Source organism: Leopardus geoffroyi, chromosome A2 (genome assembly GCF_018350155.1).
Source record: "Leopardus geoffroyi isolate Oge1 chromosome A2, O.geoffroyi_Oge1_pat1.0, whole genome shotgun sequence".
Taxonomy (NCBI): Eukaryota; Metazoa; Chordata; class Mammalia; order Carnivora; family Felidae; genus Leopardus; species Leopardus geoffroyi.
The window spans coordinates 146230953-146257608 of record NC_059331.1 but is presented as its reverse complement, the minus strand read 5'-3'; the positions used below and the strand labels follow the sequence as shown (position 1 = coordinate 146257608).

Here is a 26656-nt window from a genome sequence, read left to right as displayed (position 1 = left end):
CGGGTGGGTGCGGGGGGGGGGGGGGGGGGGGGGGGGGGGGGGGGGGGGGGCAGGGGGAGAGGAGGGGGGGAGGGGGATGGTTACGCCCACAGGCAAAGACTTCCATTAACAGTTAAAAAATGGGACCAGAGTGCAATGTAACTGCTGGTGTACAAATTCTGATTCAGAGGCAGATTTTAGATTTTTATTAATTACCAACTGTATAAATTTGCCCACATATCAAAACAAGAGGCAAAAAGCACTTTGTACAGTAAAAGTTCACTTGTCAAGTCTGTACATTTGGGGGATGAAGACTGTTCTTTGCTTTTAAATGCACAGAAATAATGTGACTTCACTGAAAAAGGCAATTTTCCATCAGACTTTTTTTTAAAGTTTATTTATTTATTTTGACAGAGAGAGCACACACACTTGGGGCAGGGGCAGAGAGGGAGGGGGAGAGAGAGAACGCCTAGCGGGCTCTGCCCTGTCAGCACAGAGCCCAATGCAGGGCTAGAACTCATGAACCATGAGACCATGACTTGCGCTGAAATCCAGTCTGACTCCTAACTGAGACACCCAGGCGCCCACATCAGGCTGTTTTTATAATGTCCCAAATAAACAGTGCTAAGGCTAAAGGGGCTATCAATAAGAGAAAATGAACTGTTCAGTACAGAAAGAGTTAAATGATTTCTTTCCAGAATTCAGCACTGTGTTCTCATTACCAGTTGGATTAATTACTGGTCCTGGAGAGTTTTGGAAACCCAAGCTACTCAATGTGCTTGTTAAGGAAGGTTTGTCTTTAATCCCCAGGGGAGACAATCAATAGGATCAGCAAAGGTAAAGCCTACCCTCCCAGGCTGTCCTTTAATTGGACAAGCTTTCCCAGCCTCCCATTCTGATTCAGGGTTCTAAATGGACTTAAAGTGCCTAGCTTGGTCAGTGAACTCACCCCAAACCAGCAAAGAGTGGAGAGTACCACTCCTTCCAGGGCACATTCAGCAAAGAAAAAACATACCAAATTCCTGCCAGTGGCAGTCAAAAGTAAAGATTATGTGGAAACCACAGAGGGTTTTTAAAAAGATTCTCTAAAATTCTAAAAAGTTTAATCTATCCAAAATGAAATAATAATCCTTACTATGTTAGAAATTTTCCCCTTATAAATCTGCCGTCCAGCAACACATTACCCTTACACATTCCCAAATGCCTGCCTACTCTTTGCTCAGCTTGTACCCAAGTCTAGGATTTTTGAGGCTCCTGGTGTTTCCTTTGATTCAGTTACCAAGAAAAGATCTCGCAAATTAAAATGTTTGCCAACTCCCCCTCTACGGAAAAAAGTATACATAATAAATTTCGAGATATGGCTGCTGAAATCCAACCGTGTTGGCAGGTGATGTTTTCTACAGCTTACAAGAAAACAGGGATGTGGCAGAGAAGGACAACGGGAGAATTTTCAGACTGTGGCTTCATTATTTTAATTTAAAATCATGACCCTCCAGGTTGACAGACTCAATTATATTCAAATGGATATTTAAAGGGCATTAGAAAGCAAAAGCAAAGATTTTTTTGCTCACTATCTGGAATTATTTGTACCACTGACCTCTGTTCACAGACAGTGAAAGTGGCTTTCCTTGTTAGAAATGCCAGTCCTATATCCCTATTCCCTAGTAGCACCAGCAGAAACAGCAGCTTCTTTTAATCTCATTTCTCCATAAAACACAGTCCCATAGAAACAGGGGAAGAACAAGTTGGAAGGAAGAAGAAGTTCAGAGAATACAAGTCAATGAAGACACTCATTTCAAGACTCTTCTCTCGGGCCAACTCTTCTGCTCTGTCTCCACATCCCATCAACCTACCAAATTGTCTCCCTCACATTCATCAAAATGCTCTTAAAATTCTACCTTCTCTTTGAAGGAGTCTCAGATTGGTCCGTTTCTGCTGCCTCATCCCAGCTGTACTCTTTTGTACAAAAAAACTGAAATAACACAGTCCTTTTTTCCATCCACCTTCCCCAATCCAGTCACCTGTCAGAAGCAGAACATCCTTCCTTATAGGCCAATCTATACATTTACACGAATATATGATGGAAGAGCAAAGTTATATGTGATGAAATGAAACACAAACAGTACCATATTGTACATAGTTTACTACAACTCACTTTTCCCCCTCAACATGCTGTCACAGAGATCTTCTCATGGCAGTGCAACTAGAATAACCCCACTTTTAAAAAGTAGTTGCCTAGCGTCCACGATACAGACTTTGCCCTTTTATTTAACCATTCCCCTGCTGATGAACATTTAGGTTATTTACGGGCCTTGTAAAATGTTTCTTTGTGCACATGTGTATTTCTCCAGTAGCAAAGTGAAATTGCTGCTTAGAAGGTACATGCATTTAACATTTTAATAGACACTGCCAAACTGTCCTCCAAAAAGTTGGCCAATCCCGCTCTCATCAACAGTACACAACAATACCCATTTTTTCATACCATCCTTCACATTTATTACCGAGCTTTCTTTTTTTATTTTTTTTAATTTTTTATTTAAAAAAAATTTTTTTTTTCCAACGTTTATTTATTTTTGGGACAGAGAGAGACACAGCATGAACGGGGGAGGGGCAGAGAGAGAGGGAGACACAGAATCGGAAACAGGCTCCAGGCTCTGAGCCATCAGCCCAGAGCCCGACGTGGGGCTCGAACTCACGGACCGCGAGATCGTGACCTGGCTGAAGTCGGACGCTTAACCGACTGCACCACCCAGGCGCCCCAACCGAGCTTTCTTATTTTGACTCATCGAATGTGGGGGAAATGGTAATCATTTTAATTTTCATTACTAGTGAGGTTGAGAATCTTTTCATACGTTCACTGATTATCTTCTCTTTTGTGAACTGTTTAGGATGCTTTGCTTATTTTTCAAATCATCTCTTTCTTATTAATCTGAAGGATATATTAATCTGTTTTGGATATTAATACTTTGCCATATAATTTGCAAATATTTTTCGCTAGTCTAGTTGTATCCTGCACATGGAATTTATATGCCTACTCCCTTTTATTAGTATTCCTAATTTTATACCACTATTCTTTTACTCTACTCAAAATATGCTATGTTCTACTTAAGAATTGGATATATCTATCTAGATAGGATAGATATAGATAGATAGATAGATATGTATTTTTTTGGTAATGTTTATTTATCTTTTGAGATAGAGTCAGAGTGAGAACAGGGGAGGAACAGAGAAAGAGGGAGACACAGAATCTGAAGCAGGCTCCAGGCTGAACTGTCAGCACAGAGCCCAACACGGGGCTCGAACCCATGAACCACGAGATCATGACCTGAGCCAAAGTCAAACGCTTAACCAACTGAGCTACCCAGGTGCCCCAAGAATTCAATATTTTTGTTACCAATAAGTTTGTCATTCTCTTAATTTCATCCTGCCTACCTAACATTTACCAAATGTGTAGTGGCATCGTATACATAAACATTTTTTGATAATTTAGTAGGAAAAGCCGACTCTGCATATAGGTTTTGACATTACAGGAAGGAGAAGCAGTTTGCCAATTATCTACAACAGTGGTTCTCAACGTTGGCTGCACAGTGGAATCGCCTTTAAACACTATACATGCCTGGATCTCACCCCCAAAGATTCTGATTTAATTGGTCTGGAGTATGGCCTAGGTACTAGGATTGTAAGTTCTCTGGATGTTTCTACTATGTGGTCAAGTTTAAAGACCACTTTACTGGGGCGCCTGGGTGGCGCAGTCGGTTAAGCGTCCGACTTCAGCCAGGTCACGATCTCACGGTCCGTGAGTTCGAGCCCCGCGTCGGGCTCTGGGCTGATGGCTCAGAGCCTGGAGCCTGTTTCCAATTCTGTGTCTCCCTCTCTCTCTGCCCCTCCCCCGTTCATGCTCTGTCTCTCTCTGTCCCAAAAATAAATAAACGTTGAAAAAAAAAAAAAAAAAAAGACCACTTTACTAAAATAATCCTTTTTGTCATAAAATATACGTAACAAAATTTATCATTTAAATATGTACAATTCAGGGGCATTAAGTACATTCAGAATGCTGTATTATTTGAGGAACTTATTCATCATCCTAAACAGAAACTCTGCATGCATTGAGCACTAACTCCCCAGCCTCTTGATTCTACTTTCTGTCTCTATGAATTTGCCCATTCTAGGTAAGTCATATAAGTGGAATCAACATAGTATTTGTCTTTTGTGTCTGGCTTATTTCACATAGCATAATGTTTCCATTCTTTGGGCAGGAGAGACTAACCTATGCTTTTTCAAAACAATACTCAAAAAACCTAAACGAATGAATATTTTCTAGGTAAAGCATGTCAAACCCTGTGAATAACTTCTTCCTAATGAAGCAGTCACTAGGCTGAATGTTTCTGAAGGCTTTTCCTGAAAACTGGTGAAGAATTACTATCCCATTGCATCATCACTCCAAGGGAATATTAAAGCAACACAGACTGCCCCAGTGAGAGTAAGAGGAGGACAGTAAGTTCAAGTGAGGAAAGGGAAGGGACAAGGGAAAAAGCAGTGGGGTTTTTAAAAGCGTAATTATTATACAATATTTATATTAGTTTCAGGTGTACAACATACTGGTTTGACAATTCTACACATTACACAATGCTCACCAAAATTACTGTAGTCACCATCTGTTACCGTATGATGTTACTGCAACATTATTGACTATATTCCCTATGCCATTTCATCTCCATGACTTATTTTATAGTTAGAAGTTTGTACCTCCTGATGCCTTGTATCTATTTGCCCATCCCCCTACTCACCTCCCTCTGGCAACCACCAGTTTGTTCTCCGTATTTAAGAGTCTGTTTGTTTTTTTAGATTCCACATATAAGTGAAATCATAGGGTATTTTTCTTTCTCAGTCTGACTTATTTCACTTAGCGTAATACCCTGTAGGTGCATCCATGTTGTTGCAAAAGGCAAGATCTCATTCTTTATTATGGCTGAGTAATATTCCATTGTATATATACGTCCTCTTCCTTATCCATTCATCTATGGATGGACACTTGGGCTGCTTCTGGCTATTGTAAATCTGGCTATTGTAAATAATGCTACAATTAACACAGAGATGCATATATCTTTTTGAATGAATGTTTTTGTTTTCTTTGGGTAAATACCCGGTAGTGGAATTACTGAATCACATGATATTTCTATTTTTAATTTTTTGAGAAATTCCCATTGTTTTCCACACTGGCTGCAATGTACATTTCCACCAATAGTGCACAAGTGTTCTGTTTTCTCCACATTCCCACCAACACTTCTTATTTCTTGTCTTTTTGTTGATACTAGCCATTCTGAGAGGTGTGAGGGGATATCTCATTGTGGTTTTGATTTGCATCTCCCTGATGATGAGTGATGTTGAGCATCTTTTCATGTGTCTGTTGGCCACTTATATGTCTTCTCTGGAAAAATGTCTATTCAGGTCCTGTGACCATTTTTTGTTTTTTTAATTGGATTGTTTGGGTTTTTTGGTATTGAGTTGTGTAACTTCATTATGTATTTTAGATATTAACCCCTTAACACACACATCATTTGCAAATATCTTCTCACATTCAATAGGCTGCCTTTTTGTTTTGTTGATGATTTCCTTTGCTGGGCAAAGTACTTTTATTCTGGCATAGTCCCAGTAGTTTATTTTTTCTTTGTTTTCCTTGCTTAAAAAGACATATACATAAATATGTTGCTAAGGTGATGTCCAAGAGATTACTGCCTATGTTTTCTTCTAAGAGTTTTCTGGTTTCAGGTCTCACATTTAGGTCTTTAATCCATTTTGAGTTTATTTTTGTGTAAGGGTGAAAGAAAATAGTCCAGTTTCATTCTTCTGCATGTAGCTGTCCAATTTTCCCAGCACCATTTTTTGAAGAGAGTGCATTTTCCCCATTTTATATTCTTGCCTCTGTGGTCATAGATTAATTGACCATATAAAGGTGGATTTATCTCTGGGCTCTTTATTCTATTGATCTATGTACCTATTTTTTTTTTTTAATTTTTTTTTCAACGTTTATTTATTTTTGGGACAGAGAGAGACAGAGCATGAACGGGGGAGGGGCAGAGAGAGAGGGAGACACAGAATCGGAAACAGGCTCCAGGCTCTAAGCCATCAGCCCAGAGCCTGACGTGGGGCTCGAACTCACGGACCGCGAGATCGTGACCTGGCTGAAGTCGGACGCTTAACCGACTGCGCCACCCAGGCGCCCCTACCTATTTTTGTGCCAGTACCATACTATTCTGATTACTACAGCTTTGTAGTATATCTTTAAATCCGGGATTGTGATACCTCTAGCTGTGTTCTTCTTTCTCAAGACTGCTTTGGCTATCTGGGGTCTTTTGTGGTGCTACAGAAATTTTAGGATTACGTGTTCTAATTTTGTGAAAAAATGCTATTGGAATTTTGATAGGGATTACAGTGCATCTGTAGATTGCTTTGGGCAGTATGGGTATTTTAACATTATTAATTAATTCTTCTAATCCATGAGCATAGAATGTCTTTCCATTTGTTTGTGTCCTCTTCAGTTTCTTTCATCAGTGTTTTATACTTTTCAGAGTACACGTCTTTTACCTCCTTGGTTAAGTTTATTCCTAAGTATTTTATTCTTTTTGGTGCAATTGTAAATGGAACTGTTTTCTTCATTTCTCTTTCTGCTTTGTTATTAGTGCACAGAAATACAATAAATTTCTGTATATTAATTTTGTATCCTGCAACTTTACTGAATTCATCTATCAGTTCTAATAGTTTTTTGGTGGAGTATTTAGGGTTTCTATAGATAGTATCATGTCATCTGCAAATATTAACGGTTTTATACTTCTTCCTTACCAATTTGGATGCCTTTATTTCTTTTTCTTATCTGAGTGTTGTGGTTAAGACTTCCAGAATTATGCTAAATAAAAGCGGCGAGAGCGGACATCCGTGTCTTCTTCCTGATCTTAGAGAAAAAGCTCTCAGTTTTTCCCCACTCAGTATAATGTTAGCTGTGGGTTTTTTATATATGGGCTTTATCATGTTGAGGTATGTTCCCTCTAAAACCACTTTGTTGACAGTTTTTTATCATGAGTGGATGTTGTATTTTGTCAACTATATTTTCTGCATCTCATGAGATGACCATATGGTTTTTAACCTTTCTCTTGTTAATGTGATGTATCACACTGATTGAATGTCAATACTGAACCACTCTTGCATCCCCAGAATAAATAACATTTGATCATGGGAATGATTTTTTTTTTTTTTTTTTTTTGTATTGTTGAATTCAAATTGCTAATATGTTGTTCAGGACTTTTGCACCTATGTCCATCAGAGCTACTGGCCTGTCGTTTTCTTTTTTGGAGTGTCTTTTTCTGGTTTTGGTATCATAGCAACACTGGTCTCATAGAATTAATTTGAAAATTTCACTTCCTTCTCTTTTTTTGCAATAGTTTGAGAAGAATAGGTATTAACTCTTAGGTATTAACTCTTCTTTATTTTTTTATTTAAAAAATTTTATTTATTTATTTTGAGAGAGAGAGAGACAGAGAGAGAGAGAGAGAGAAAGAGACTAGGACAGGGGCAGAGAGACAGTGAGAGAGAATCCCAAGCGGGCTCTGCATTGTCAGTACAGAGCCCGATGCGAGGCTCAAACTCATGAACCCTGAGATCATGACCTGAGCTGAAGTTGGACGCTTAACTGACTGAGCCATTGAGGCAACACTCTTCTTTAATTTTTTTTTAAATTTTGTTTTGAATGTTTATTCATTTTTGAGAGACAAAGAGTGACAGACTGTGAATGGGGGAGGGGCAGAGACAGAGGAAGACACTGTATCTGAAGCAGGCTCCAGGCTCTGAGCTGTCAGCACAGAGCCCAATGCAGGGATTGAACTCACAAACTGAGATCATGACCTGAGTCAGTTGACGCTTAACTGATAAGCCACCCAGGTGCCCCAAGAAATCCTTTTAAAACAGTAAATGTTCAGTGTAGATGAGCTGAAATACTCAACCTGAGTGATGATTACAATATAGTTTTATATAAAGAGAGACAGAGAAAGCACTGGCAATATGGACTCAACCATTCATTCCATTTCTGTTACTAGCTTGCTTCATAAATTGCTTCCTCTCTTTATGCCTCAATTTTTCAATATATTGTCACCTGTATTGTCCCACTTCATTGCCGAGCCAAATAAAAATTCCAGATTCACTAACTTTCTGTAGGTGAAAAATGGGTGAGAAATGGTATGTTCAGGTTATTCAAAAGTTAATATAGTTTGTATATAGTTAGTATTAATAATTGGTAATAATACCTTTGTGTGATGCTTTAGTTTTCAAACTACCTTCCCTATAATATTTTTTCTTCCTCTGACTCCATAAAGTAGGAGGGGATAGATAACTCTCACTTTCCAGATAATCACGGGTAATATTTTGGTTCTACAGTAAACAGATTTATATCTCTCTAAAGTTTTATACACACACAGACACACACACACACACACACACACACACACACACACACAGGCCAGGTTTTGTGTGCATGTTTAAACAAATGAAATTGATTACAATTTGTACAATTGTACATCAATTACACATTCCCTGAAAAAAAAACTAGCCCTTCCCAAAGAAACATAAAATTGAAGTGCTAAACAAAGTACTGAATAAAGCACTCAAATTAGAGTACATAAGAAATGTTATTTTACAAGCAGTTAAAACAATTGGAACCCTCTATCCCACAGCAATACAGAGCAAGCCAGCATTTTTAGTGTCTAATATTTCATTGGATAATAAACTTTTGGTCTCTTTTGGGAGCTGTTCTTCTTGCATGTAAACACTAAACATCACTACTATAATTTATTCAAGCACCTTGTTCCCAGATTTTCCTATTATAAACAATGCCGCAAACATACATCTTTGCTCACTTAGAGGGCATGACATACACGTGTTATGTCTTGATATGCACTACCAACCTGCTTTCTGGAAAGATCGTACCACTGCACATTTCTATTGACAGTGTGTTAAAATGCTCATATTCCCATTCCTTTTCCTTTGGAGGTTTGGCTTGAAATAACACCATGCTTTTCTGCCATTAATAGTGAAAAATCTTAGGATCAATTACAAAAATGGTAACTGGCTCACATTAAGAACAAGTATCTGAGAAAAAAAATAGTAAAAAAAAAAAAAATGGTTCCAAGGAGAAAACCTGGGAACCAAATATTCAGAAATTCCCATTTAATTAGGAGCTGGAGTTTTCATTGCCCTGCTCACTTGTCACCATCTGTTTGTTTTGTTTTGTTATGTATTATTTTTTAGTCATGATCTGTGATGAGAAGGGAAAGAAAGGAATGTAGGATGATAAAGAAAATGCATGCCCCCAACAAAGTACCAGCTTCCCTTGGATCCATCATTACACAAAGCTCTCCTGAGTGTATATTTCACAAAAATGGAAAACAACACAGTTTCGAATGTTTTACCTCCAGCATGAAAATTAAACTGTTTGTTCTGACTTCTGAGGCCATCAGCCAAGTTTTGTAATTATCAGTGATATTATTGTTGATTGATATTAATCATTTAATATAATCAAAACCTCAGATTATTTCAATCTAACACATCAAACGTGACAAAGAAGAAAAAAATGCCCATCACAGGACAGGACATAGTGCCTCACATACCTAACACAGTATTCTTTTTTTTAAAGTTTATTTATTTTGAGGGAGAGAACACATGCGTGCATGCAAGCGGGGTGGGCAGGGGGTGGGGCAGAGAGAGAAGGAGAGAATCCCAAGCAGGCTCTATGCCGTCAGGGCAGAGCCCGACGTGGGGCTCAATCTTACAAACCATGACACCAGGACCTGGGCCGAAATCAAGATTTGGACGCTTAACTGACTGAGATACCCAGGTGCCTCCTGACATAGTATTCTGAAGCAGAAGCTTAGTCAGTTTTACATATACTTTATATCTGAGACACAGAGTAGATTCTTTTCTTTTTTTTTTTTAATTTTTTTTTTTCAACGTCCATCTATTTTTGGGACAGAGAGAGACAGAGCATGAACGGGGGAGGGGCAGAGAGAGAGGGAGACACAGAATCGGAAACAGGCTCCAGGCTCTGAGCCATCAGCCCAGAGCCTGACGCGGGGCTCGAACTCACGGAGCGCGAGATCGTGACCTGGCTGAAGTCGGACGCTTAACCGACTGCGCCACCCAGGCGCCCCGATTCTTTTCTTTTTAATGTTTATTTATTTATTTTGAGAGAGAGAGCAAGCAGGGGAGGGTCAGAGAGAGGGGGAGAGAGAAAATCCCCCCAAAGCTCTGCTCTGTCAGCAAAGAGCCTGACACAGGGCTTAATCTCACAGTCTGTGAGATCATGGCCTGAGCCAATATCAAGAGTCAGATGCTTAACTGACTGAGCCCCCCAGGTGCCCCCCAGAGTAGACTCTTTATATCCATCAGGTAAAAAGAATTCACCTTATGTTTTCTTTCATTACTCAGAATGGTCCTAAGGACAAAATAGCAGGTATGAAGTGACAGGAAAAAAGTTTAGATAATGCTTTCCTTTTTGAACCATTATCTAGATAGTCTCCAAATGTCTGCAGAAAGACCTATGAATCCAAAAAGCAAAAGATCACAATTTAGCTTTACAAAATGTTGTACTGCTTTAGACTAAGTTGCACGTTCAGACTCAGCAAGAAAAAAAGTGCCACCTCCCAAGTAGCAGCATCGATGTCTGCAGTCAGTGAACACCCCGCTCGGAAGACTTGCAATCCGGGTACCTACCACATGGGATTCGTTTTACTCTGACCCTTAGGTCATTTACTGAACAGATACTATTATTTAGAATTTAGATGTTATCTAGGTGCTGCGAGCTGCAGTGGACAGCAGTAAAGGATAGAAAGTAAATCCCGGCTCTCAAATTCTAGCTGGAAAGACGGACTGCAGACAAATATAAATGCTGACGAATAAGATAGCTCCAGGGTAATCAGTGTTATAAAGACATAAAATATGGGATGCATTAGGAAGTGACTTGGTAGCAAAGAGAAAGCTCCATTAGATGGCATAATCAAGAAAGGCTTGTCTCAGGAGGTGATATCTGAGCCAGACTTTGAGTAAGGTAAGGTTAAGCAGGCAATGATGTGGGAAAACAGTGTTTCAGGCAGAGGAAACAGCAAAAGTGAAAGACTGGCCTGGAGCGTTTGAGAAAAAAAGGCCAGTGTGGCCAGAGCACAGTGACTGAGAGGGAAAATGAAGAATGAAGTTGGAAGAGGCTGGATTCTCAGATTATACAGGGCCTCAGAGGCCACAGCAGAGTCTGAATTTGATTCTAGGAATAGTGGGAAGCCATTAAGGAGCTTAAACAAGAGAGTGATGAGAGCCGATTTAAGTTTTTAAAAAAATCTCTGGTGGCTCTGTGAGGTACAGACGGCAGCCGAGCAGGAACAGCAACCAGGAGAGCGACAGAACTGATGAGCTGAAATAGTCTCCATGGGAGAGATAACTCGGTTTGGGTGAGGGTGGTAATGGGAACTAAGAAGAACAGGCAGGTTTAGGGGACATCTCAGAGCTGAACTGACATGACTTGCTAATGAATCACGTTGCAAGCGAGGGCAAAACAGGGAAACGAAGGGTTGCTCCTATGCCAGCACTTGAGCAACCAGACAGATGGTGGTGCTGTTAACTGATGGGGTCGGGGTGGGGGAGGGGGCAGTGATAGGGGTAACGGAGGGTTGGGCGATGAAAGGTCCTGTCTGGGGCACACTGGGCACTGGAGATCAAACAGGGGTATAAGCCGGGCTATAAACAGCATATAGAGGAGACATAAAGCCCACAGGACAGGATGAGACCACTTGGAAAGAAACTAAAGATGTGGACATGCCAATATCGATCAGGTGAGAACAGGAAGAAGAGTCAGCAGAAGAGCTGAGCGGGAGCACCGTGAGGTAGGAGGGTATTCAGGAGAGTATGGGGTCAGAAACAGAGAACATTTTAAGAAGGAAGGAATAATCAACTGTGTTAAATGTTGCTGGAAGACACTGAATAAGATAAGGAAAGGAAATTCACAACTGGATTTAGCAAGAGAGGAGTATATTAATAAAGAAATACGGTGGGAAAATGTCACAAAAGGGCATTTGATCTTGATCAAGCTATCACCTTCAAAGCTAAGATATGTAAAACAGACCATCTCAGCAAAATTCCTGAGGTATGCTGATTTATCAGGCTAAGTCCATTTTGACTTCCCTTGTCAAAGAAAGAGGAGAGAACAATGACTCAGGAGGGTGTCCTTCTGAGTTTCCCATACTTATTCCCTAGAGAGGGGAGCCTTGGTGACAGCATGGCGGTATTCAGATTTACATGGAAAGAGGAGCCAGCCCCAAAGAATAACAGTTTATCTGCCTGCTTGATGGTGATTCACCAAAGTCCTAACAGTCACCTGTCCAAACCAACTCCAAGCCAAGTTTCTTTAATCTAATGGCCCAAGTGAAAGAAAAGAGCTGTCAACCAAGGAGGAGACCACGTCCATGCTCTCTGGGTGGGAGCATTCTTCCAACACTACATTCTCTTCCCCAAGGCTGTCACCGCCTCACTGTCAGACTCCAGCCTGGGTCTCTCTCTGCTGGTGTCACCGAGCACGAAACTGAGAAATGAGATCTGAGGCCCGCCCACACCTGGGCCACTCGCCTTTCTGTCTCCTCCTCACGGCCCGCCCCTTACCTGGGTCATTTTGTCCACAGAGACTGGAATTCCGTCGATGGTGAGAGGGGGCAGCTCCGAGTTAACCTCCTGTGGTGCAGGGGCGTGTTCTGCCAGGGCAGACTCCAGGTCTTCCAGGATCATGCTCTTGTACTTACGCACCTGCAGGGAATTAAGGGCAGAAATAAACAAGATGCCCGACAGCCAGGGAGGGTTGGTGCCAAGCAACCGGAAGGTGGGTAGGGCCGCCCTCCTCAACCACAGCAGAGTCCTAAGCACAAACACCTCTACAACTAGCAGATAAAAATACCCGATGGCCCCAAAGACATCACACCGTACAGAGTTCAGTGAAAAGATGATGAAACTACAGGTAATAACAGCAGAAAGGAGCCAGTGGGAAGTTTTACAGAAACACTGCTTCTCAGTTAAAATCACGTTTTCTCCATCAACACTGGCACCATCACCTGTTGCAGATCTAATAGGAATGGAATTCTTTATTCTGTGTTGCCCAGGCCCTCTGATAAAACCTAGCTGTGGCAGTTCGTCACCAAAATCACTTCCAAGATCATCAAGGACTTGCATCTCTAAAACTCTAAGCAACCTATCTGAAACTGCTGCTACCTTCCTGCAAGGCCAGACTACCCAACAGGTGATTCAGTGCTTGAGAGGCTGGGCTGAAAGCGTCTGAGATAAAAACAAGAAGCATATACTGTAGTTGTATGTCAAAGGTGCCACTGTCACTATAAGGCTCAGGGCCAAAAGAGAGCCCTGCAGGTCATGCCTTCCTCGTTTCTGGTACTCCCTGGTGACAGAGGTCAACTTCAAATCCACGATGTCTCTGTAGCTCAGACATGTGGGTCTGAACCAGATGTCATTGTTCTGGCTCCCTTCCTTCTACTACCAGTGAAAGGTCTCTCCAAAGACAGAGAACTTAACAGCAGCGCATTTGTACATACACACATTCTTCCATGATGAGCACAAATAGTAGGCAGACACAGGACCCCACAACCACCAATAACGGGTGCATTCACTTACAAGGACACCGGGCGGGGGGGATAAGGACACCTTCGTGGATAACACGAAAGCCAGGGAATTTTGGAAATGTGACAAGGTGAGGCAGGAAATTAACCTGTTTTCAGGGCTCACGCCATTATCTTAGGAAATAAGGGAAGAGAAAACGAGGTATCCCAGAAATTAGGATAATGTTTGAGTCCTGGGTTTTCTACTCCAGACTGGACTCTGAATCAGGACAAGTTTCCTTGTAAGTATCTCATTACGAGGGCTAAAAAAAAGAAAGATTCTCATACTCCACCTCAAGCCTGTGGAAAACTAAAAATCATCGTTGGCTATGAAGTACAAATTTGGCAGTTACAGAACCTTCCAAATAGGTCAACAATGAAGGGGATGACAGAAAAATTGTATAAAGGTGTAGAATCGTTATCATCCTAGAGATTCAGTTTTATCCTGGTTTCTAACAAAAAAAGAAAGTTTGAAAAATCATTGCCAACACGTATTTATTATAACAAAAGCAGCTGGTGTTGCCATGCCCACTTAAGGATTTATATGTTCTGCTTTCTAGGTTTCTGTATCTGATGTAGAGCGTTTACACTACCAGCCCACAGAAAAACTCAGTCTTATTAGCCTAAGTTCTGGTCTTTGAACTTTAATGTATTAGGTTAAATCATTATATTAGTATGCAGGCCCATAGTAAGGATATATATAAATATATTTATTTATAAAAATAAATTTCACTGTGCTGGAAATACCTGGCATTCAAAGACAGGAAATCATTAGATTTTTACTATTACATTATTAGCTAGTTTCAAACAATTTTGGTCATTTTTATGGGTCAGTAAAATTCTAGGAATTTATAACCAGGCATTTTGCTAAACTTATCAGTGCCATATAACTCCTTAAAAATATCTTGAGTATCAAAAAAAACCCAATTGTTGGTAGAGCATTCCTCCAAGTAATTTACAACAAAACTTCAGCTGTGACCACAGTATTTTTAAGGTTGCTCAGTAAAGTTTCCCAGAATTTTCAAGCTAGTGCTTTAATTCTATCACCTCTGAAATGCATATTTTTTCATATTTAAATGTCCTCTGAAATTGGGATACCTCTTTTTAAAAATTTTTGAGATAGACAGAGTGTGAGCAGGCAAGGGGCAGAAAGGGGGAGACAGAATCCGAAGCAGGCTCTAGGCTCTGAGCTGTCAACACAGAGCCTGACATGGGGCTTGAACCCACGAACCGCGAGCTCATGACCTGAGCCCAAGTCAGACGCTTAATCAACTGAGCCACCCAGGTGTCCCTGAAATTGGGATACATCTTAAAACTGCTGTGGATGAGGCAACCTGGGGCACAGTTGTCACTTCCTGCACATATGAACATGGCTGTTATCCCTGGGAGCAATGCAATCCCTTTGCCTTTTCAATCAACAAACCATTGAGCAACATTTGAGAGAGAATGTGAGTCTTGGTTATAGTTGGATAATCTCCCCAGTGATATTTCTGGTAAGATCAAGAAGCCCCAGCATCAAACTTGTTGCGGCTTGGAGACAACAGCAGAGCACTTTCTTTTTCTTTCTTTTTTTTTTTCAGAGCACTTTCTAAAGACATGCAGCACCACCCATATGCTCTTGATGGCACCGAGGACAATATCACATGAAATGTCACAGCCAATGATGTCTTTGAAACAAGAAGTCATTCAGAAGCACTGAGCTGTGAAAGTGAGGACGTTTTAGGAGTATCAATTTATTTCACTTTCATTTTCCTTTTTATGTATTATATAAAAATGCAATGTGATTAAAATCTATGTCTAAATAAGCTTGAAAAAGTTCTTTCAATAAACATAAAATAAAAATTCTAAGTGATAAGCACTGTGCCAGAGTTTGTCAATGTTTTTCTTTCTTCATGGTAAATAAATAATGGTGCATCTTATAACTGCTGATGTCATAGATATGATGAAATAGAGGTTTGTTTTTCCAACTTCTATCCTCTATTTCAAAAACCATAGCTTAAGCCTTTATTACTTCATACCAATGTCACTGTCAACTAACTGGTTTTACAAAGTTAAAAACCACTTAGAAACAAAATCAGCTGGTCTGTCTACCAATCTCTCTTCCCCCAATTCATCCTATTGACCAATGACATTTAAAATATCTGAGCCCAGGGTGCCTGGCTGGCTCAGTTAGTAGAGCATGTGACTCTTGATCTCAGGGTTGTGAGTTCAAACTTATGTTGGGTATAGAGATTCCTTTAAAAAAAAAAAAGTATTAAAAAAAAAATCTCAGCCCCTTTGGGACTATATGAAAATAAGTTTCTGAAACACTGAATATGATTTACTGATCACTTACCAGGTGCCAAGCACTGCATATATTATCTCAATTAATCTTCACACAATTCTATAAGGAAAATTGTAGTATACCCATTGTACAGCTAAGAAAAACAAGGCTTAATGAACTTAAGTAACTTCCCCAAATCATACAGCTAGTATAACAGTAATATAGGTATAAACCAAACTAATTTTTATCTAGCTCCAAAGCCTGTATGTTCAGCCACTTAGCTATCATTTCTTTTTTTCTCAAAACCATCTCCACAGCTCCCCACTTCTCACAGGATGAAGGCCAAACTCTCAGTCCAGCATTTCAACCTTTCTAATCATTCCCCACTTTTCCACTGGGGCCACCAGATAACAGTTGTGCCTGCCCAGTTCTGTAGACTATGGGGACAGCACCCTCTTAGTTGGCCAGTTTCCTCACTAACTTTTGCATCTAGCAAGTTCTTTTCTACCTCTGGGTCTTTAATTCTGCTTCCTATCCAAACATTATCCATCTTTCAAGGCCTAACTCCATTTCCACTTCTCTTAAGAAAAATCCCCAAGTGTTCTACCCATAATTCTCTTACTCCTTTTTAAATTTCTACAAACTCAAATGGTCACTTAGATTGTTATATATACCGTATACAACTAGTGTGTGACATCACTGAGCACAGGGACTGGGTCTTTTATTTAACATATATTATGAAACAGTTGACATACTCCGACATGTGCAGAAGATATATTAACAAACATTCTCATAACTGCCAGAGATGGAAAGCGTTTAGGGTGTTTACAAGAGCCATCAGAGTTCTGGGCACAGAATGTGCTTGTTGAGGATTTAGGAACTGGCTGCTACAAACATAATATCAACAGGCCTTTAGTCTGGTTGAAAAAACAGTCCCCGACAAAATACCATAGTTCTGTATACCTGAAGCTTTTCTGGAGAAAAGACAAGTCTTCAGGAAGGTCCCATGGAAGATTAAAAAAAAATTTTTTTTTATCTATGAGCTCCTCTAAAATGAAAAACATATTGCCATCTCAGGTAAACAAAAAGATGCCCCAGTGCAGAGCTGCCCTCAGACCCGTGATCCTGAAGCACACCTGGCGTGGAGCCAGGCCAGACTCTGGCCCATGAAGTTATGTTGGCTTCACCCTGTTCTCTCTCCAGCCCCAATGCTAGCCTCCTTCCTCCCCCGCCTCAGTCCTGATTCCTAATTTTCCCCTCGCCCCCGGATCCCTAGTTTTGGACCTTGAAACCTCAAAGGACTTGGATGGAGTTCTTATCTCCTCCTACTTTGTACCTAACAGTGTTAGTTATTTGTTAAGTACGTAGATAAATGAAGATTTTTTTTACTTTACTATTTTTTTTTTACTTTACTATTTTTAAACATTTTAATTCCAGTAAACATACAGCGTTATACTAGTTTCAGGTGTACAATATAGTGATTCACCAATTCTACACATTACTCAGTGCTCATCATGGTAAGTGTACTCTTAATCCCCTTACCTGCTTCGCCCATCCACTCCACCCACCTCTGGTAATCATCCGTTTGTTCTCTAAAGTTAAGAGTCTGCTTTTTGGTTTCTCTCTTTTTTTTCTTTGTTCATTTGTTTTGCTTCTTAAATTCCACATATGAGTGAAACTATAAGGTATTTTTACTTTACTATTTTTTAAATATGCTTCCACATTTCCTAACTCAAAGCTATTTTTAAAAACCTATACAAAAAACTGGGGCGCCTGGGTGGCGCAGTCGGTTAAGCGTCCGACTTCAGCCAGGTCACGATCTCGCGGTCCGTGAGTTCGAGCCCCGCGTCGGGCTCTGGGCTGATGGCTCGGAGCCTGGAGCCTGTTTCCGATTCTGTGTCTCCCTCTCTCTCTGCCCCTCCCCCGTTCATGCTCTGTCTCTCTCTGTCCCAAAAATAAATAAATGTTGAAAAAAAAATTAAAAAAAAAATAATAAAAAAAAATAAAATAAAATAAAAACCTATACAAAAAAGTGAATGACTTAGAACAAGAAATCATGACCAACTCCAGGGCTCACCCATCTACTGGGAAAGAGGAATTAAAGACAGAAGAATGATTTCAAAGAAGCTGGTGACAACCCCAGAGCTACCTCTTGCCTCTGTGACTATGACTAATTTCTGCACCTGTAGAACTGGTTAGTCATATCCAGCGTGTCCCCATCTAACTGCTATGGATTATTTTAAAAAAAATTTTTTTTAATGTTTATTTATTTTTGAAGGAAAGAGAGACAGTGTGGGCGGGGGGGGGGGGGGATAGGCAGAGAGAGAGAGGGAGACACAGAATCTGAAGCAGGCTCCAGGCTCTGAGCTGTCAGCACAGAGCCTGACGCAGGGCTCGACCCCACAAACCATGAGACCATGACCTGAGCCGAAGTCGGGTGCTCAACTGACTGAGCCACCCAGGCACCCCACTGCTATGGATTATTAACTCTGAGAAAAGAGCTACATCTCCAGAGACTCTTGAAGTTCTTCTAAAAACGGATAGAAATTCTTTCTCTGTTCCTCAACAAAATATTTCTAGGTCTATTGCTACTACACCTATAAAAGTATGCGATATGGCAGTAAGCCAAGAGAATGCCCTCAGGGCATAGCAACTTAAAAAATCTACCATTTGCCAATGCTTCTCATGCCAGCTCTCTCTAAACATATATGGGGGATGACAATCAACTTTAATTAATTTCTACTGCTCCCCAGTGAGGTAGGTATTATCTTACACATGAGGACACTGAGCAACATATAGGAAAAATCCATGTGCGGAACTATACAAAAAAATCAAAGCTTAAAAACAGATTTCACAAATGTGGAGTTATAGTTTTATATGCCCACTCTAGCTTTTTTTTTTTTTTTTTTTTTTTTTTTTTTTTTTTCAACGTTTATTCATTTTTGGGACAGAGAGAGACAGAGCATGAACGGGGGAGGGGCAGAGAGAGAGGGAGACACAGAATCAGAAACAGGCTCCAGGCTCTGAGCCATCAGCCCAGAGCCCGACGCGGGGCTCGAACTCCCGGACCGCGAGATCGTGACCTGGCCGAAGTCGGACGCCCAACCGACTACGCCACCCAGGCGCCCCTATGCCCACTCTAGCTTAATACCAACCCATTGGCAAAACTGAATGAGCTTGTCTAAATGTTAATAATGCTATGTTTTACTATGGGAGCCACACCTTCACTTAAGAAGGATATCAAAAAGGGTCAAAACACTCAATGGAACTGCTCTGGAGGTCTTTTAACTTGTTTTTTGTTTTAAAAAGCTGAGGCTAGGGGCGCCTGGGTGGCACAGTCGGTTAAGCGTCTGACTTCAGCCAGGTCACGATCTTGCGGTCCGTGAGTTCGAGCCCCGCGTTGGGCTCTGGGCTGATGGCTCAGAGCCTGGAGCCTGTTTCCGATTCTGTGTCTCCCTCTCTCTCTGCCCCTCCCCCGTTCATGCTCTGTCTCTCTCTGTCCCAAAAATAAATAAACGTTGAAAAAAAAAAAAAAAAAGCTGAGGCTTAAGAAGACAAAGGTTTTAAACTGCAGAGAACATTAGATCTGAAAGTCTAGATCCCAAGCGATGTAGAGAAGCCTTGAGCTTCTGGATAAGGAAATCTCGTTCTACATCATAGTCGAAGGCTCTTTCTGAGAGTTTAGCTGGTTTTATTTCACTATCCCACATTACAAGTATAGACATGGCATATGTGACTTCTGAACCCGGCAGCTCCCCCATCCAGCCAGCCATCAAACAAATATTTATTATTCATCTCCCATCTGTGAGGCACTGTGCTAAGGAAGGGCTGTGGACAAAATGGAAAGCAAAATCAGTCACAGTGTCCCATTATTGTGTATATTCCTGTTTAGTGGAGAGGACAAACAAAAAATAATCACAAAAATAAATGTACAATTACAAGCCAGGACAAGTACTATAAAGAAGGACACAAGCTAACTTCATAGTTCTTTACTTCCCAAGGTCTCAACTGAGATCCAACGTAGGATTAGAGCCTAGAAACCAAATCTGCATTGCTGAGTGCTGCCGAATGTTTAAGACGCTTTTTTTCATGCAACAAATATTACCGAGCAACTACTCGTGGCAGGGGGAACGTGCAGCACTGGGAGCACAATGGAGAACAAAGTAGATCCAGCCCCTCCTGTCTTGGGGCTCACAATCTAGCTGGGGACAGACAGTGATCAAATAATCACACAAATAAGAGTGCATCTGTAGTAAGTAGGCGGAGGTGCGGTGAGAGCCTTGGCTAGAATGAGGGGCTGACACTTATGCAGGAGGTGAGAGAAGGCTTCGCAGAAGTGTCGACTGAACTGAATTCTTAAGTACAAGTCAGAGTTATAAGGTGAGGAGGGAGGTCAGAAAGAGAGCAAATTGGGGCAAAACTCCAATTTGGAGGGATGACACAGTTTGTGCAAAGGAGTGAGCGGACACTCTTGTGGCTGGAGTGCAGAGAAGCTGGGGAGGGGGGAAGATATGGCTAGAGGTGGAGGAGAGTCACGCAAAGGCCTCCTGCGGAAAGGGAACTGGATGGACACCAGAGTTGGTAGTCAGGCTTATGGCAATGCAAAGAGAGAAAATTGGGCAAATTTGAGAGCTATTTAGGAAATGGAGAACAAAATAATGGGTATGGGGAAGAGAGGAGAGAGGGAGGTGCCAGAAATGGCTCTATGTTTCTGCCTTGCATAACTGGATGAGGGACAGACAGACACTGAAATAGACATAAGAATTTTTTTTTGGTGGAGGAGAAGATTTAAGTTTATAGTTTTGCTCAAGTTGAAGTCTATTAAGATATCTAGGAGGAGATTTTTCTCTTTCCTGTTCTATTTCAGTGACAATCTTTTGGGAAGTATTTTTGATAATGTCTGTTTTCTGTTATTTGTATCTTTAATGTATATAGAAATAACCTTTCTTTTTTAAAAAGTGCATACAAACATATGGGCATATAGATGGAATTTCACTTTTTTTTTTAAGATTTTATCATTTAATTTTTAGAAATGTTTTTATTTATTTTTGAGACAAAGAGAGACAGAGCATGAGGAGGGGAGGGGCAGAGACAGAGGGAGACACAGAATCCAAAGCAGGCTCCAGGCTCTGAGCTGTCAGCACAGAGCCTGACGCGGGGCTCGAACTCACAGACCGTGAGATCATAACCTGAGCTGAAGTTGGACGCTTAACCACTGAGCCACCCAGGCGTCCCTTTAAGATTTTGTTTTTAAGTAATCTCTACGTGCAACGTGGGACTTGAACCCACAACCCTGAGATGAAGAGTCACATGCTCTACCTACTGAGCCAGCCAGGTGCCCCCAAAATTTCACTTCTATGTCCTACTATCTTTCACCCCATCACTCACTCACCCTCAAGGTGCCCTGATGGCCTCCCCTCTTGTTTCTGTGGGTATGACCAAGAAGAGGGAAAGGAGGAGTGACTTCTGCTGTTCATTACCACCACCAGAAAAATGCGCTTTAAACTGTCTCCTTTCCTCCCCAGAAAGAAGCAGGTAGTAGCTACAGTGGGTATCTGCTTTATAACAACCATCCTGACCTTTCTTTCACAGGACTGTGGAGAACTGAAAGGTAGCTCTGTTCCCTTTTAGAAGAAGAGGCAAGGACTAAGGAAATGAGATTAAATTTGAAACCCCATATTTAATGCCCTAGACAAACCTACGGAAAATGTAATACTCCATCACCTTGAACCCAAATCCCAACAGTGGCTCTATTATACAGAAGTTGGGGAATCTTAGGCAAATCACTTAGCCTCTCTGGTCTAGTATTCTCTTGCGAAATGAAAATAATAATATCCCTACACCTCCAGGTTATTGCCAGAATTACTGAGACTATGTATACTTCAAAGTTTTTTTAATAGTTTTTATAAAAAATGATACAAATGTTAGTAACTTTACTAACCATATATTTGCTATACTATACAAATGCAGAGGTTCCATAAACATGTATAAAACGCAGATTTAATTTTAAAGTAGGACCAGACTCTTTGTATGGTTCCATAACCTGCTTTGTTCATTTAATACAACATCACCATTTGAAAATGTTAAGAGAAAGATCTATGTCATCATATTTAATGGCAGGATAGCAGTCCTATCTCTGGATGGGCCATCAATTTAATCCCTTATCTTTAAACATTTAGGTTATTCTCAAATTTAAAAAAAATACTATAAAGAGTACAGTGACTAATGTACATACATCTTTGCCCACTTAACCAATTATTTCCTTAAGATAAAATTTCAAAAGGAAGCTGGATTAAAAAGTGTACATTTGGGCACTTTTTATACCAGTTGCCAATCTGCCTTGTAGAAAATTACACAGTTTAAACTGTCTGAGATACCAACATTGCAAGATGTACACCTTTTTCACGTTTGCCATTCCCAAGCCATGTAAAATGGCTTTCTGTTTTAATTCCCATTTCTTTGAAAATTTTGGGTTTGTTAGACATTTGTATTTTCCTCCTTCTGTTTATGTCTTTTTCTCTTTTGTCTTTGGGTGTTTGAAAATAGAATTTTAAATGAAAAATTTAAATATCCAGGAAGATGTAAAGAACAGTAAATAAGTGCTTCTACCCTCACCACCCAGATTCAATAATTGTCAGTATTTTGGCATAATTACTTTATCTTCCATCTGTACATATACATACACATGCAATGTTTCTAGGGCTAACCACTTAAAGTATATTTTAAACACTTCTAAATACTTTAGCATGCATCCTGGAAATATAAGGGCATTTTCATACATAACTATAATACAATGATCACATCCTACAGAAATAACAGAATTCCTTAATATCACCTAATAGGTAATCCATATCCAAACCTATCTTTGGGTCTTTGTTATTCATCTGTTCATATTTTTATTGACTTTTGAGAGCTCTTTATATATTAAGAATATTAATCATTAGTTCACTACTTACTGTGTGATCTTGAACAAATTACTTAAGCTCTCAAACCCTCAAATTGCTACATCTGTAAAGCACAAATAACAACAGATATATATATATATATATATATATATATATATATATATATATATATATATATAATAGGGTTATTGTGATGATTAAGTAAAAATCATAAATATAAAGTACTCAGCAGAAAACAGGCATGTTAAAAATACTCAATAAATTATAATTGCTATTAATTTGAAAACATTTTTTCCAGTTTGTTGTGAGCCATTTAATTTTATTTACAGTGCTTTGCTATACACCCCAATTGTAGGCAAGGAGGTAATATGGGCAGAACACTGAAAAATATTTACAAAACATTTTAACATCAACTATTAAAGGCCTTGTAAAGTTTCCAATCCCCCCCCTTTTTTTTTTAACATTTATTTATTTCTTTGAGACAGAGAGAGACAGAGCATGAATGGGGGAGGGTCAGAGAGAGAGGGAGACACAGAATCCGAAGCAGGCTCCAGGCTCCGAGCTGTCAGCACAGAGCCGGACGCGGGGCTCGAACTCACAGACCGTGAGATCGTGACCTGAGCCGAAGTTGGACGCTCAACCGACTGAGCTACCCAAGTGCCCCTCCAATCCCCTTTTAACAAGCTCTTAAAATAACAGACAATCTTGAATCTGAAATCCATATTCCAAAACTGAACAGCCCTACTGAATTTTAATTTTCCTAGAGTTCTCGGCAGCTTCCAGCTAGAAAAGCAAAAAGGAAGATTAAGGATGGCTTCAGGCAGGACAAAATGCAAATATCAGTTTTAAAATTATTAAATGAGATTATACATACAAAGTGCTTATAACATACCTACAGTATAGTTATACCTACAGTATATATGCCACAGTAAGCACTCAATAAATGTTAGACATTATTATAAAATCTAAATCATTTCCTTAACTTTTATTAACAAGAGATTATGTGTAATACATTGCATACTGATTATGGTAAACAATGGCTCTAATTATTTCATACCACTTTCTATACCAGTGTATAGTAAGATTAAGGAATATCCTGCACCTTGCAAGTCAACAGAGGTCACCCAAAATAATCGGAGCATAGTGTTTCCTTTGGGGGATAGGGTTTAATTACTTTTTCAATTTTGTACATATTTATTGTTCTACTGAGGTTTAGGTATATTTTAGTGATTTTACTTTTTACTAACTTACCCACTTAGTTGAGATTTTTAATTTATAAGAACAGAATTAACGCACAGAATTTCCCTACAATTTTCAATCTATTCGTATCTGCAGTTAAAACTCTTATCTAATTTCTAAGTCTATATATTTGCTTTCTTCTCCCTTTTCCTCAACTAGCATGCTAGAAATTTTTCTATTTCATTGGATTTTTCATAGTATCATTTCTGGAATGTAACAATTCTACATTTTCTGCTCACAGACTCGTTCATTTCTTCCACATGTTTATTCTATTTTTTTCTTAGACTCATGTTAATATTCCCTTTCCAGCTTCTCGAATTCAACAGTTTCTTTTCCATCTTTCTTGCGTATTTAAAAAAATTAAGGCAGTGAATATTCCTTTGAGTACCAGTTCGAATCATATTTTTTAAGCTTTGCTTTACATTTTTTTAAAGTTTATTTAGCGTCCGACTTCAGCCAGGTCACGATCTCGCGGTCCGTGAGTTCGAGCCCCGCGTCAGGCTCTGGGCTGATGGCTCAGAGCCTGGAGCCTGTTTCCGATTCTGTGTCTCCCTCTCTCTCTGCCCCTCCCCCGTTCGTGCTTTGTCTCTCTCTGTCCCAAAATAAATAAACGTTGGAAAAAAAAAAAAAAAAAAAAAAAAAAAAGTTTATTTATTTTTGAGAGAGAGACTCCCAAGCAGGCTCCACACTGTTAGCACAGACAACTCGCGGCCCAATTCCACAAAATGTGGGATCATGACCTGAGCTGAAGTCAAGAGGTGGACGCTTAACCCAATGAGCCACCCAGGTGCCACACCTCCCTAACCATTTTTTAACAGTTTAAGAAGTATGCATGTATGTATGTATCAGCATTTTAAAATTGCCATGTAGCTGAAAAATTTTTCCTGTCCATCTTTTGATTTTAAGTTCAAAATTTCCTGTAATTTGGTCAAAAATATGGCCTATATAATTCCACTACTGGGTATTTACCCAAAGAAAATGAAAACACTAATTTGAAAAGAAATACGTGCCCTATAATGTTTATTGCAGCATTATTTACAATAGCCAAGATACAGAAGCAACCCAAGTGTCCATCCATAGATAGATGGATAAAAAAGAGGTGGTATATATACATAATGCAATATTTCTCAGCCATAAAAAAAGAATGAAATCTTACCATTTGCAACATGGATGTATGTAAAAGGTAAAATGCTAAGTGACGTAAGTCAGAGAGAAAGACAAATACCACATGATTTCATTCACATGTGGAATTTAAGAAACAAAACAAACGAAAAAAACCAACAAACAAAAAAACAGACTCTTAAATACAGAGAACAAACTGTTGGCTGCCAGGGGTGAGGGATGAATAAAATAGATATAAGGTATTCAAGAGTACACTTAGCTTGAGCATTGAGCAATTTACAGAATCACTGAACCACTGAATTGTGTACCCAAAACTAATATAATACTGCATGTTAATTATACTTCAGTTTTAAAAAAAGAGAGATTTGTAGTTCTGGATGAAAAACAAAATTAAAGTAGTTCCCTGAATAAAAAAACATATGGCTTGTATAGTTTCTGCATTTTGTAATTTATTAAGATTTTTGTTGGGGCCTAATATATGGTCAATTATAATTCATTCATGTTATTCTTCAAATATGGCATATTATCTCCTTGTGTAGTAATAATACTAGCATACATATCTTCTTTTTTTAAATGTTTTTTGAACGTTTATTTATGAGAGAGAGAAAGAGAGAGAGAGAGACAGAGCATGAGAGGGGGAGGGGCAGAGAGAGAGGGAGACACAGAATCCCCTGGGAGGGAGACACAGGCTCTGAGCTGTCAGCACAGAGCCCAACGCGGGGCTCAAACTCACAAGCTGTGAGATCATGACCTGAGCCGAAGTTGGACACTCAACCGACTGAGCCACCCAGGCTCCCCTAGCATACATATCTTCTATATTAACCTTGTTTATTCTTTTATTCATATTTCTATATTCTTATTTACAGTTTTCTTCCTTAATCTGACCAAGATTATTAAGGCCTCCTGCCACTGTCATTTTTAAAAATTTTTCTTATATTTGTAATTTTTTGATCTGCACACTTTGCTTTAATGGTAGTTGAAGCATAAAAAGTTCAGTGTAAATTTATACTGTTTATCAATACCAAATTACCTCTGGTTCTCAGTTAATATTGTCTCGAGAATTTGGCTTTGTCTGATATTAATGCTGTAATCCATGATTTATTTTTATAGGCATTTGTCTGATATACCTTTGCCTATTATTTTACTTTTAACATTTTTAACAGCTTTATTGAGACTATAATTCATACACCTTACCTACTAGTTTTGTATGACTGACACAGGTATCGCTAACTTAGTGGCTTAAAACAACAGAAATTCATTTTCTTAGTTTTTCACTGGGCTAAAGTCAAGGTTATTGGCAAGGCTGGTCCTTTTGGAGGATCTAGGGGAAGTCCATTTCCTTGTCTTGTCTAGCTGCTCTTAGCCTGTATTCTTTGGCCCCTGACCCCTTCTCTTGCATCCAACCTTTTACTCCTACCAACACATCTTCTATTTCCTTATCAATCTCCCTTTGTCTCCCTCTT

At 39.7% G+C, this 26656-nt stretch overlaps 1 protein-coding gene across 8 annotated transcripts in view; it reads right to left on the bottom strand.

Annotated features, from left to right (window-relative positions):
* Positions 1-26656, bottom strand: part of NRF1 (nuclear respiratory factor 1) — a 145348-nt gene that overhangs the window by 53020 nt on the left and 65672 nt on the right. For all 8 annotated transcript variants that reach the window (XM_045495617.1, XM_045495618.1, XM_045495621.1 and 5 more), the window contains exon 5: positions 12667-12807. In XM_045495617.1, the coding sequence (XP_045351573.1) occupies positions 12667-12807 (141 nt within the window). The remainder of the gene's footprint in view (positions 1-12666; positions 12808-26656) is intronic.